The sequence below is a fragment of the Raphanus sativus genome, chromosome 2 (genome assembly GCF_000801105.2).
Source record: "Raphanus sativus cultivar WK10039 chromosome 2, ASM80110v3, whole genome shotgun sequence".
Taxonomy (NCBI): Eukaryota; Viridiplantae; Streptophyta; class Magnoliopsida; order Brassicales; family Brassicaceae; genus Raphanus; species Raphanus sativus.
In genome coordinates this window covers 22846209-22858989 of record NC_079512.1, presented here as the reverse complement: position 1 = coordinate 22858989, position 12781 = coordinate 22846209, and the positions used below count along the sequence as shown (strand labels likewise).

The following is a 12781-nucleotide window of genomic DNA, read 5'->3' as shown; positions in this document are numbered from 1 at the left end:
AATTCTGGTATCTGTTAGATTATAGCCAAATTAAATAACCTAATCAAAACCAAGGAAACAAACTAAAATACAAAGTTCGTGTATAAAACACACAAAGGTCACCGATTGTTTTTAGTCGCAGTGGTATACACTTACAAATTACCAAAACCGGTTTTAACCAAACGTTTCAGAATATTTGATATATATTAATTCATGTAGCCAGGATGGGAAAGATATATTTAAATTATAATTAGAGATGGTAAATTATCTAAAGAAGTGGAACAACATTACACGGATTTAGGAGATGTTATCTGCATTTTACAAAAGAAAAAAGGCATTAATTAAAATCATAGATTAAATATAATACAATGGCAGAGAATGGTAAATACTGTTGAAACAGAAGGGCATCTCAAAAAAAGGCCTTCTGTTTTAATAGTATTGATTGATCAAGACTTCATTGAAAATTAGTTATACATATCTAGCAGGGATAATCTTAAATTAAGATTTTAATTATCGTACCGGAAGTATATATATTTTTTAATATACCGATCCAAGAGAGTATTTCTAAACACGAAATCTGAACCGTCCATTAACCCCCAAACTTTCTGACGTGGCTACTCAACTGTATTCAAAGGCCGGTATTGCGTCCGAATGGTATTGGTTCGAACGGAATTAATAAAAAAAAAAAGTTTGACTGCTTTGAGAGAGCCCCTCCCCCTTTGGAGTCTCACTGTGTGAGCTTAGCTTCTTTCATTTTGATCTTGGCCCGTGAATCTAACCAGCTTTCTTCTGAATTCGCATGTGGGTTCTTTCTATCTTTTTCTAAATTTTTGATGAATGTTGTCTTTTGCTTGATGAAGTCGCGTTTAGGGTTTGTGTTTGCAGTTCTCTCTGATCTGCAAATCTGTGCTAGTTTGGCTGAGAATCGTACCAATTCTGAGGTTTTGAAACAGCATGAGTTGTCTGAGTTACAGCTTAGTTTGTTTTGGATCTAAATCTGTCTTCTTTTTGTTTTCAGAAAGTATTCAAATTTATGATAATTTTTACTACTTTTCTTGTTTAGAAAAAAATAAATCTTTTTTTTTTGCAACTCCTTGGGTTGTATGTAGAAAGATGGAATGCAATGAAGTTTACCTGTTGCTATGAGTTTCTTCCTTCTTAGAATGCTTTGTTCTTTGTGAGATTTTGAACTTCATCTTGAACTAATATGTTCCACAGCCTTTTGTGAATCTGGTCTTGTAGATCTGCTTAGCACTGAATTAGCGATGGGGGAGGAAGATACGAAGGTCACCGTGGAGCCAACAGCGAATGGGACTAGTTCTCTTCAAAAACAATCAGATTCAGTCGCTGAAAAACAGCCTGGTGAGAATGCTAGCGGCAAAGAAACGGAGGTAAACAAGAAAGATGAGGATGCTGGTCCTGAGAAAATGGAGATAGACGATGAGATCAAACAAGATGAAGAGAAAAATGAGACTGAAGATAAAGAGGGAGAGGTTGCAGAAAAGGAAAACGAAGCTGAGACTGAGAGACCAGAAGAGAAAGAGGCCAAGGAAGACAAGGAACAAGCAGAGATTGCTAAAACGGAGGAAGAGAATGGAAAACCAGAAGCTGATGATAAAATGGATGAAGACACAGATGGCAAGAAGCTGGAAGCTGATGATGGTGTTTCTGGAGGTGCTACGGAGGAAGATACCGTGATGAAGGAAGCCGTGGAGTCTGAAGATAATAAAGACATAAAGGGTGCTGAAAATGGAGGGGTTGACAATATAGATGCTACTAAAGGAAGCCAAGATAAAGCTGAGGAAGATTCAGAGGAGGAGAAACTAGAAGGAGGGAAAGTAAATGGGAACGAAGAAGAGGATAAGGAAGACATCGAAGAGGGAGAGAAGCTGGTCGGTGGAGACAATGCCGAAGAGGATGAAAAGAATGAGGGGAAGAAGGAAGAAACAAACAAAGAAGTGGAGGCTGACGCTAAGGTGGATGAGCCTAAAGTGGAGGACGACAAAACAGAGAGTAAGGGTGAGAATGAAAATGACAGCAAGGATGAGGATGAAGATATAGAGGAGGAGAAGGAAGATGAGAAAGAAGAGAGCAATGATGATACAGAAGGTGGAGACGAAGATAGCAAGAAGTCTAGCAAGGGAGGGAAAGGGAAGAAGGATATTGAACCTAAGACTCCTTACAGCTCTGATCGCCCTGTCCGTGAGCGAAAATCTGTTGAGAGACTTGTCGCTGTGGTTGATAAAGATTCTTCAAAGGAATTCCAAATCGAAAAGGTTTGCCAATAGTTTCATGTGTTTGGTCTCTTTAGTGTATTTATTTTTGTTAGATATGTTTATGACTTAAATTTTTGGATATTGCAGGGAAAAGGAACACCTCTCAAAGATATCCCAAATGGTATGTTCATGGCCATGGATATGATTATGTAACCATGACCATATTTTATAAAGGCTTTATTTGTCTCACCTGCTCAATCACTTGAAATGAAGTTGATAAATTGTAATGTTTCTCTGCAGTTGCTTACAAGATAGCAAGGAAAAAGCCTGATGATGCTTTCAAGCTTCTACACACTATTCTATTTAATGGGAGAAGAGGGAAGGTAAGTATCTCTTTGTACCTTTTCATATTTTGCCAGCCCATTATACAATAATACATGTCTGATGGATTCTAAGTGTAGTTTGAAATTACTAGGAGTTGCATCTATAGCTATCCTCACGAGTCTACTAATCATGTTTTATATTTGACTCTATTCTCTTGCTATGACAGGCTGCTCAGGTCAAGGCAAACATATTACGCTTTTCTGGTTACAAATGGCAAGGAGATGAGGTAAGGAGGCATAACACACATTAGGCTTGTTGTAGTACATATGCTCGTCTCATTTCTCCTTGCATTGTAATTTTTTTTTCTCTGTGGCAGGAAAAGGCAAAAGAAAAAGTAAAAGAAAAGCTTGACAAATGCAACAAAGAAAAGTTGTGGGAGTTTTGCGATCTCTTTGACATATCAGTCTGCAAAGCTACAAGAAGCAAAAAGGTTATTATTATGGCCCATTAGTTTTTTTTTTTTTGCAGCTGCACTCTTATCCAATGTAATCAACTTGGCAACTGACTAATATGGTAGTTCTCTCTCAAATATAGGAAGATATTGTTGTGAAACTGTTTGACTTTTTGGAGAAACCTCATGCGACTACTGATGTTCTGGTTAATGAGGAAGAGAAGGTAACTTTGGGTGGTAGAAACACTTCTTTTCTGCATTTGAGCTTGAAATGTTTTTTTTTCTTTTGCATATAACAATTTTTTTTTTCTGTTTTGCTGTTGTAAAGAGCGCAAAGCGCAAAAGAACTCCTAAGAAAAGTTCGCAAGCAGCTGGAAGTTCATCTTCAAAACGATCAGCAAAGGTATTATTCAATAGCTTAGAACTGGAGGTTTGAACCCTTATGTTGGGAACTGTGAAGAGCAAGTGTGTCCCGGTTTAATGTGTTTGAAACTGTCTGGTCAAGGGACCTGAGATCTGATTTATTTATTTGTGTATTATTTTTTCTCAGAGCCAAAAAAAGACTGATGAAGCAACAAGGAGTGACAAAAAGAGAGCAACTCATTCTGATGATGAGTCTGAAGAAGAAGAGAAAGAGGAGGAAGAAGAAGAAGAGAAAGAGGAGGAGGAGGCAGAGGAGAATGAAAACGGGATTCCTGATAAGTCGGATGATGAGGAGGCGCCTCAGCCTTCTGAAAGCGAGGAGAAGGATGAATCTGAGGAGGAGTCAGAGGAGGAAGAAACTAAGAAGAAGAAGAAGAAGCGTGTTGTTTCTAGGACAGTATCTGGTGGAAAGACAGCAGCAGCAGCAGCAGCAAGGAAATCAAGAAGCAAGAAAGCTGAAGTCTCAGAGAAATCCAGTCCACCACCGAAGAAAGTTAGTCAAAAGCGCTCAGCAGGAAAACGTAAGGAGGGTGATGACGACAATGACGACAGTGATACAAGTCCAAAGGCATCTTCCTCTAAGAGGAAGAAAACTGAAAAACCGGCCAAGGAGCAGTCCTCCGTTCCTTCAAAATCTGCATCCAAAGAGAAAGCAGGTTTGTTCATAACCTTTTTTTGTCATAACCTTGGGGGATATTAATCCTTACATCTTCTTATATTGTTTTTTATCTTGTGTTTGTTTTATCTGCTCTTAATAGGAAAAAGAGAGGGAAAAGGGAAAGACCAAAAGAACAAGGAACCTAGTGAAGAGGAGTTGAAAATTGCAATTGTTGACATCTTGAAAGTGGTGGACTTCAACACGGTGAGAGGATTATTTTAAACTATTATGAAAGATCCGTTGTGTCATGAAGCTCTACAGTAATTTTGATATCTAACAAAAAAGGCTTTTTATCATTTTTTTTTTATTGACAGTCCACGTTCATGGACATCCTCGAGAGACTAGGTATGAATGAGTCTAGTAACAGCTATTTTCTGTTAACTGATGGTGGTATCTGTTTTAATTGGGTAACGTGGATTGTTTTCTACCTGTGTTTTTCAGTTGGGAAGTTCGATATTGATCTCACGTCGAAAAAATCATCGATAAAGCTGATGATCCAAGATGAGCTCAATAAGATAGCTGATGAAGAAGAAGAAGAGGGTGCTGAGAAAGAGAAAGCTGGTGGTGGTGGTGGAGAGGAGGTTAAGGCCTGATCACATAGCACATAAATCTAGTCTCTCTATCCCCATTTGCCTATCGTCAGTCACTAGTCAAAATATATTAGAGAATGTAATTTGCTTGTTGTTTTTGCCTGGAGTTGTTGTTCTACAAGCAGGTGGTTTTTTTTTTTGTTTTTTTTTAACTTTTGGTAGAGTCTGAGAGAGGAAGAAGCTTGCGAGTAGTAGCTTTCGTTGTGTAGACGATTTAACATTTGTGGCCGCACTTGAAGCACCCTTATGGTTTTTAGATTTCTTTTGTTCAAACTCGAAGCGATTTAACACTCTCAAGCTGTGCTCTGCACTTTGCCCGTCTTATTTTGGTCTAGGAGACCACGATGTTGATATTATCTTTACAACCAAACAACAGCCAAGCTGAGCGGTGCCACATTGATGGATTGCAGAGAAAGAAAGGACACATCCCCAAGCAAACAAGAAAGCAGAACCAACAGAAACCTATTCTAATGACACACGAGAAGGAAACTAAACAATTCAACATTCGCGTGTTTCATTGGCTACAAAGTGGGTTTACTTTTAATGGGCTTATTTGGAAGGACGAACGTAAACTACTTGTCGTTAATGCTCTCGAGAACTGCATGTCACGTCGTCTATGTTTCTTTTAGTTACACTTACTGTCGTCTAATTGTAACCGGTTAACGGCTACTACACTTACTACAGCCGGTCAACGTACAGGCGCCTCCTCCGCCTCCAACGGTCATATATTCTCGGGTATAACAATTTCACAACTTTTCGCGTTCTGTAGAAAAATCTATTTCTTATAAAATCCATTTATTACTTTGGAACACTCACATTCCTCCTTTTTTTACTTCTTCTCAAAGACAACAGACGACAAAAGAAAGCGATGAATCGTTTTGTCCTACTTTCTTTAATTGTTTTCTTACTTTCTATTTCTGGTAATGTACAAGCCGACAATGCACCTGTTCAACCGCCGAGACTCGCTGAGAAACAGTCTCCTCCGGTGCATGTCCCTCCAAAACCACACCGCAGTTATCCTCCAGCGAAGTCTCCTAGTTTCTCTCAAACGCCTACTCTACTCCCTCCGGCGATCCATGACACACCCGCGCCACAGTTTCCGGTGACACCGGCGACGACTCCTGCGAAAACTATTGTTTTTACGCCGACGAGTTCCCCTGTTTCCTCTCCGACCACCGCGACTCCTGTCAAATCCCCTCGCTCTGCTCCGGGAAAGTCTCCTGTTTTATCTCCGGCGACTTCCCCTGGATCCTCTCCGACCATCGCGACGCCTTTGAAATCCCCTGTTTCGTCTCCACCGAGATCCACTGCCAAATCTCCGGCGAGGTCCCCTGAACCCTCTCGGGCCATTGCGTCTCCTCTGTTATCCCCTGTTTTTGCTCCCGCAACTTCCCCTGTTTCCTCGCCGACCATTGATGAGTCTCCTTCAAACTCTCCTGTTTATCCTCCAGCAACTCCTCCTGTTTTGTCTCGTTCCTTTCCGTCTCCTTTGATACCACCTGTCTTTGCTCCGGCGAGTTCCCCTGTTTCTTCTCCCTCTACCGCCACGACTCCAGTCTCTACTCCGGCGAATAACCCTGCTTCCTCTCCAACTACGATCCCAGCGAAGTCTCCGATCTCTGCTCCGATGACGAGTCCCTCTGCCTCTGCTCCAACCTCAGCCGATGCTCCGGAGATCTCATCGCCGATAACAACCCCTGGTATCCCGTCTAGCCCCTCCACTCCAGCCAATGCGCCTGAAATTTTTCCTTACGGACGTGGCCCGGTGAATAGTTCGGCTCCAGCGACGGCAGACTTGGCGCCGGAGACTGCTGCGGGTCCTTCCGGAGGAAAGTCGGCTTCTAGTTCTGTTCAACACGATGTCCTATGCGCATTGCTGATCCTCGTTGTCAGCTTGGTTCTATAGGAGAATAAATTAACATTTTTGTCGATTTTGGATTCTTCATTTTGATATGTAATTTTTACATTTTTTGTATCAATCAATAGTGTTTTGAGAAGTTTCATAAAGCGGTTTAAAATGTCTTGAGAAGTTGAGAGGAGATATTAAACTTTTGCTCTGTGGATCTGCTACATGAATCTACTGTCGTTCTTCTGAAATTTGATTTTGCATTTACAGTTTTAGGATCTCATTTACATATTTAACGTTTCTTTCTAGTTGGTCTTTAAAAATAAATGTTTTCTTCTGCTGAGATTAATTTCATGTTACAATGTGAAATAAACAAATGAAAAGACAAATTCATTGCTAGAAACGCCAAGTCATTAACCAGTTCAAACCTGATGGGATAGTCCGTGACGGCCCGTCACTGACGTGTTCACGTTGTTGAACATACTGTTCCCCTTTTTTTTTTCTGTAACACGAACATACTGTTCCCTAAACCTCATTACATTGTCTCCATATAAACTGCCATCTGAACCATCGGAGCGTATTGACCTTCCAAACAACTCTCGTAGGGTTGAGTTATCTCCTGCCCTGAGAAGGCTCCCTTCCCCGGTATTTGAGGTCATCTGGATAAGCAAAGGAAGAAAATGAAAACCATTCTGCTCCATTGAATACAACGGAAACAATTGATGCTGCGCGAGCCACGGATGACTGTAACCAGTTAAAGCAAGTTAGTCAGTAGTCCAAAGATGCCACCGGAAGTTCCTATTCGCACTTCTTCCTGAAACACTCTCCACTTTCCATTCTATTCTGTGATCATCTACAAATGATTTTTATATTTCACAATTCTATCTAAGGCCATTAGCAGTAGGGTTTCTTTAGAAAAGAAAAGACTTTTAGTCATTCAATAATCGAGAAATTCATCATGGTTTCTTATCCTTGATGATTCTCTAGTTATATGTTTCATACCTTATAATGATGTTGCTAGGAGTAACCAATTTACTTATCTTTAGTGATGACAAAAAAAAAAACTTATCTTTAGATTTTTTGTTGTTGTTGTAAAAGTACTTATCTTTAGATTTGTTGGCTTGTTGCATGGATGTTCATGCATGGTTTGAATGTACCCATCTCCAGCACAAGTAACAGCTGAGAGTATTTCACCTGCGAGTTATTATCTCAATAAAAACGTATATTTTTACAAGAAAACAAAAATAAAAGTCAGATTTCCTTCTAACAATCCTTTTATGAAATATGTCCTTGCGGATACACAAGCGACACCATAAAATTAAAACAAGCACCTAATATCCTGTTATGTCAAACTATGAAACTTAACTAACCGAAAATCTTGTCATCTACTTCACGTTCGAATAAATCAATGTATAGTTTTATTTTCAAAAAAAAAAAATCAATGTATAGTTTTGCCACTTGATGAGTAGGAGACTAAAACGCGACATAACGTGGACCCATGCTTTAACTTCATCGTCCCTGACGAAAACATATATAGGGAAGTAATAATTTCACATGATACTATACGTGATAGTTTGATTATTTATTGTGCCAGAAACACACTAAATTTGGTGAGCAGAGTAGGTGATGATGGGAGCAAGACGGCGAGTAGCATGGGATCTGTTTCGAATGGATAATTTACACTACGGGACGAGACGTTCCCACGTCAACAAAAGTTATCAGTTCAACGGATTTTGTTTTTGTTTATTTTGTCAAAAAGCGTTTATTCCAGTGTGGATATTTAATACTTTTGCCATCTAAAGTACAATAGTTTTGAGTATATGCTACTCAAGTCCTCGTATTTTATATATTTGTTATCAAATGCATAATAGGATTTACATTTTAATATCTTAGGTTACACATTGTACAAAAAACATTCATTTGTTTCACGAGTTTGAAAAATAAATCATGCTATATCAAGCATTGATTAAACTAAAATTCTTAACAAACTATGGTAGTTACACTGATTTATTTCATACAAGAATCAGCTATACTTATTTTCACTCAACTATAGTGGAGTATAAAAGTGAAAGTAAAAAAACTAAAGGGGTCAATTACTGAAACATTAAAACATATGGGCCAAATCTAGAAAAGGAAAGCAGCAAAAAGCAAAAGAAGAGGGTGCCAAAAAGATGAATTACAAAGTTTAAATAACCTTCTTTGATTATTTTTAAAAAAAGGAAATAAAAAAATTGCGTTTCAGGTACTCCATCTCCGTCTCTTTTCCTCCGCATCTCAACCCATCAGAAAAAAAAAATATCTTCCTCCGACGAGAAGGAAGGAGAAGAGAAAAACACACGAAAATGGCGGAGGCTGGAGGAATCGGCTGTGGCTGCCGCGGAGTTTCCGGCGGTAACAACCTCTTCCATCCCGGAGGATTCTCTGCGAAATCGTGCTTCCTCGAGGAGCAGAGAACGAGGCGGAATCGCAACTTCTTCTTCCGAAACGTCTCTTATGTCCCTTCGTTCAAACGCGGTCGTTTGATCACGAAACGGAGCTCCGTCCCCGGGAACAGCCGAATCTTCAGGTTATCATCGCTTTCGTTTCTTTCGTTGAATCAATTGAGACTATTTGGTTGTTGTTGATTGAATATGATTACAGCATGGATGCACGAGAGAAGTCACGATCGTTTGTGTTGGTATCATCAAAGCACAAGAAAGTCCCTGTTTACGTGATGATGCCCATTGATACATTTGGAATCGATGCTTCTGGCTCCCCAATCATTAAAAGGTATTCCAAATGTATCATTAATTATCTTACTATATATTAGTATGTGATTACCATTTCAATAACAACTTTTGAGTGTTTATCGTTTCAGGCTCAAGGCTTTAACAGTTTCTCTCAAGGCACTCAAGTTAGCTGGTGTTCATGGAGTCGCTGTCGAGGTTTGGTGGGGGATCGTTGAGCGTTTACGTCCTCTCGAGTTTAATTGGTCTCTCTACGAAGAGCTCTTCAGGCTGGTTTCTGAGGCGGGGTTGAAGTTACACGTTTCTCTTTGTTTTCATTCGAATATTCACTTGTTTGGTGGTAAAGGAGGCATCAGTCTTCCACTATGGATCCGAGAGGTTTGTAAGTTGTACACATAGGTAGTTGTGTGGCGGCTACTTGTTGCTTCAGTAATTAGCTTCACTCAGCTGCTTTTTGTTAATACATTTTTTCTTACCAGATTGGAGACGTCAATAAGGATATATACTATCGAGATAAAAACGGATTCTCTAATAATGACTATCTGACGCTTGGAGTCGATCAACTTCCTTTGTTTGGTGGTCGAACCGCCGTCCAGTGCTACGAAGATTTTATGCTCAGTTTCTCTACAAAATTTGAACCGTATTTTGGAAACTTGATTGAAGAAATAGGCGTCGGTCTTGGTCCTTCCGGGGAGCTTAGGTACACTTCCGATTACCAATCATTAAAGCTACAATGGATTTATCTTACACTGTATTTTCCTCATCCAGATATCCTGCACATCCTTCTGGAGATGGGAGATGGAAGTTCCCTGGTATCGGTGAATTCCAATGCCATGACAAGTACATGTGAGTACTTATTTTTAAATTCAAAATTGTAAACTTTCCTGCGAATCACGTTTACAGATTTGTGAGGTATATTTGCTTGGATTTAGGATGGAAGACTTGATGACAGTGGCGTCTCAAGAAGGCAAACCTCAATGGGGAAGCAGAGATCCTCCAAATGCGGGCTGCTATAATAGCTTTCCATTTGGGGTTCCTTTCTTTGAGGAGGGGCATGATAGTTTTCTCTCTGACTATGGCCGTTTCTTTCTAGTATGTTCTCGTATATCATATAAAACTGCTTTTACGTATCCACATTATTATGATCTTGAGCACAAAATGGCTAGTAACTTGGATTATAAATAACACAGTGAACTGCTTTTCGTTTTAGGAATGGTACAGTGGGAAGTTGATTTGTCATGCTGATGCTATTCTCGCAAAAGCAGCCGATGTTTTGCGGAGACGTCAGGAAGAGGAGAAAAGCTCTGTAATGTTGGTTGCGAAAATTGGTGGGATCTATTGGTGGTATAAGACATCTTCACACCCCGCTGAACTAACTGCAGGTTACTACAATACCGCACTCAGGGATGGTTATGATCCTGTTGCTTCTGTCTTGTCTCGCCATGGTGCTGCTCTGCATATCCCGTAAGAGCCTTTTTTTTTGAAGTTCTTTTTTGCTGTGTACCATATTTTTATAGAAGCTGCATGGGTTGGGTGTGCTAACGAAATGAATCTTTCATATCTATTCTAGTTGTTTGGATATGGCGGACTGTGAAACACCTGAGAAGTATCTTTGCAGCCCTGAAGGATTGCTTAGACAAGTAATGTACTTTCTTTCCGAATGTTTCGATCTAAAACTCAATACTGTTCATATGAAAAGTTTATGTTACTTATATTTAGACTGGCTGTGATTAACTTATATTTAGAAGTTTATGCTCACTGTTTTACTGTGATTGACGACACACACACTCATGAAAATGGTCTAGTCTCTGTTTCTTACTGTGCTGCAACGCTGTTTTTTTTCTCATTGGACAATCAAGTATTCCTAAACAACATGATCACTGTCCATTTTTTTCTGCTAGATACACGATGTTTCGAAGAAAAGGACAATACAAGTGACTGGTAGAAACACAAGCGAAAGATTTGATCAGGTGAGAGATTTGCACAATATAATCTTATACGATGAGGTCAAAGCAAAAAGTGGTGGTTATAAACCGTTTATATATGGTGATTCCTGCAACAGATGGGACTAAGGCAAATAAGAGAGAACTGTGTGCAACCGAATGGGGAAACTGTTAGGTCTTTTACATTTTTCAGATTGAACGAGAAGATCTTTAGGGTCGAGAACTGGAACAACTTTGTTCCTTTTATTAGGCAGATGAGTGCAGATGTGTAAACCTACAGTAGCCATTGGCTGTGTATTTTTTTTCTTTTGGTACAGAACTGATCATCCCTCACCATATTGCTTTTTCAGATATGTGATGAGGGTAAATAATCAAATTAAGATATGAAAATTGTTATATGATATCTCTCCCTCTCTTTGCAAAAACCCTTTTCAATGGATCAAAAAGTTACATTATGTTTTGATGATTACAATAAACTGATCCAATACAGAGAAAGTGCAGTCACAGCAGCACACGTGTACATACAGATATATTATTTGTTGTAGTTTTTCATGAATCAAAGGACTTGCCTATCGGCAGCATCAGCAACAATGGGCAACCTCGGGGTCAGACCAAACAAGCAAGCAGAGAATCCATAGATCAAACAGACAAGCAAGAAGAGGAACACTGTGCTGTCCAAACTCATCACCACATCCAAACCAAACCCATCTCTAGGATTAAAGCTCCTCTCAAGCAAATCCGGGAATATCAACAGCACGTCGAGCACAATCGCCTGCATCGTGTTGAACCTAACGTACCTGCTGAAGTTAGAGTTCCTCACGACGACGAAGTAGAGAGCGATGAAGATGAGGAAGCCATTGAAAGGGAAGCTCTTGAAGGCCTTGATGGCGGGAAACAGAGGTTGGATGAGGATCTGGAATGGTTGGTATTGCGTGATGATGAATTTACCGTACTTGATCCCATCGAAGAACGGGTAGAAGTAACAGACGGCTGAGATTATCCGATCTGATGCGTCGACGGAGTCGTCTCCCTTGGATCGGAGGACGAGTGTGGCGGCTCTTTCCCTTGAAAGTCTAGATTTTGAGAATTGGGGGTTGGGGTTTAGAGGGAGAGAAAAAGAACGCCCGGTTAAGTTTCCGGTTTGGAAGAAGGCGAGAGATGGTAATGGAGAGACAAGATGAGATATTGCCATTGCTCTGTGTCTGTTTTCACTTCACACAATACGAAACAGAGTTTTGGTTTTGCTCAAATGGTGAGAAGATAATAAACTAAACTCCACGCTGTTTAAGAAGTGTGAGCTTATACAGTGTGTTGTCTTTCAGTCTTTGTAATGGCACGCAGTCCTTAAGCGATGGAAACGGTGCTGTTTCTGCAGAACGCACGTACTTTATGACGTGAAGTTGGACAAACGAAAGAGTTTTGGTTTTGCTCAAAAGAAGAGAGGATAATGAACTACTCCACGCTGTTTGCCACTCGTTATAATGAACAGTGTGTCGTCTTTCTACCTTCGTAATGGCACGCAGTTCTTAAATAATGGAACAAAACGCTCCACGTAAGTTGATAGGCAACAAAAACGGTGCTGTGTAAGTAAACTACACGACGTGTTAAAGACCTTTCAAAGGGCA

At 39.9% G+C, this 12781-nt stretch overlaps 4 protein-coding genes across 5 annotated transcripts; 2 read left to right on the top strand and 2 right to left on the bottom strand.

Annotated features, from left to right (window-relative positions):
- The first annotated feature begins 624 nt into the window (after nucleotides 1–624).
- On the top strand, nucleotides 625–4899 carry LOC108842968 (DEK domain-containing chromatin-associated protein 4). 2 transcript variants are annotated; one of them, XM_057002649.1, is made up of 12 exons: nucleotides 625–780; nucleotides 1198–2255; nucleotides 2343–2376; nucleotides 2496–2578; nucleotides 2746–2805; nucleotides 2896–3009; nucleotides 3114–3194; nucleotides 3299–3373; nucleotides 3521–4049; nucleotides 4152–4255; nucleotides 4366–4396; nucleotides 4493–4899. In XM_057002649.1, the coding sequence occupies exons 2-12, from the start codon at nucleotides 1245–1247 to the stop codon at nucleotides 4642–4644; spliced, it is 2274 nt and encodes a 757-aa protein (XP_056858629.1). In that variant the 5' UTR covers nucleotides 625–780; nucleotides 1198–1244; the 3' UTR covers nucleotides 4645–4899. The 2 variants fall into 2 exon arrangements, with proteins under 2 accessions (XP_056858629.1, XP_056858628.1); XM_057002648.1 differs by having other exon boundaries at nucleotides 652–780; nucleotides 1222–2255.
- Nucleotides 4900–5685: 786 nt separating this feature from the next.
- On the bottom strand, nucleotides 5686–7146 carry LOC108837843 (uncharacterized). The gene is given in 2 exon segments (XM_057004230.1): nucleotides 5686–6389; nucleotides 6972–7146. Coding segments are annotated over 2 exon segments (879 nt in total).
- A 1557-nt stretch (nucleotides 7147–8703) lies between these two features.
- LOC108843558 (inactive beta-amylase 4, chloroplastic) lies at nucleotides 8704–11559 on the top strand. The gene is made up of 10 exons (XM_018616784.2): nucleotides 8704–9053; nucleotides 9128–9256; nucleotides 9345–9591; nucleotides 9693–9913; nucleotides 9982–10059; nucleotides 10146–10305; nucleotides 10424–10677; nucleotides 10784–10853; nucleotides 11115–11183; nucleotides 11276–11559. The coding sequence occupies exons 1-10, from the start codon at nucleotides 8830–8832 to the stop codon at nucleotides 11426–11428; spliced, it is 1605 nt and encodes a 534-aa protein (XP_018472286.2). The 5' UTR covers nucleotides 8704–8829; the 3' UTR covers nucleotides 11429–11559.
- Nucleotides 11560–11569: 10 nt separating this feature from the next.
- LOC108843559 (protein TIC 20-v, chloroplastic) lies at nucleotides 11570–12392 on the bottom strand. The gene has a single exon (XM_018616785.2). It carries the CDS (start codon nucleotides 12346–12348, stop codon nucleotides 11713–11715), a length of 636 nt encoding a protein of 211 aa, XP_018472287.1. The 5' UTR covers nucleotides 12349–12392; the 3' UTR covers nucleotides 11570–11712.
- Nucleotides 12393–12781: the final 389 nt, after the last annotated feature.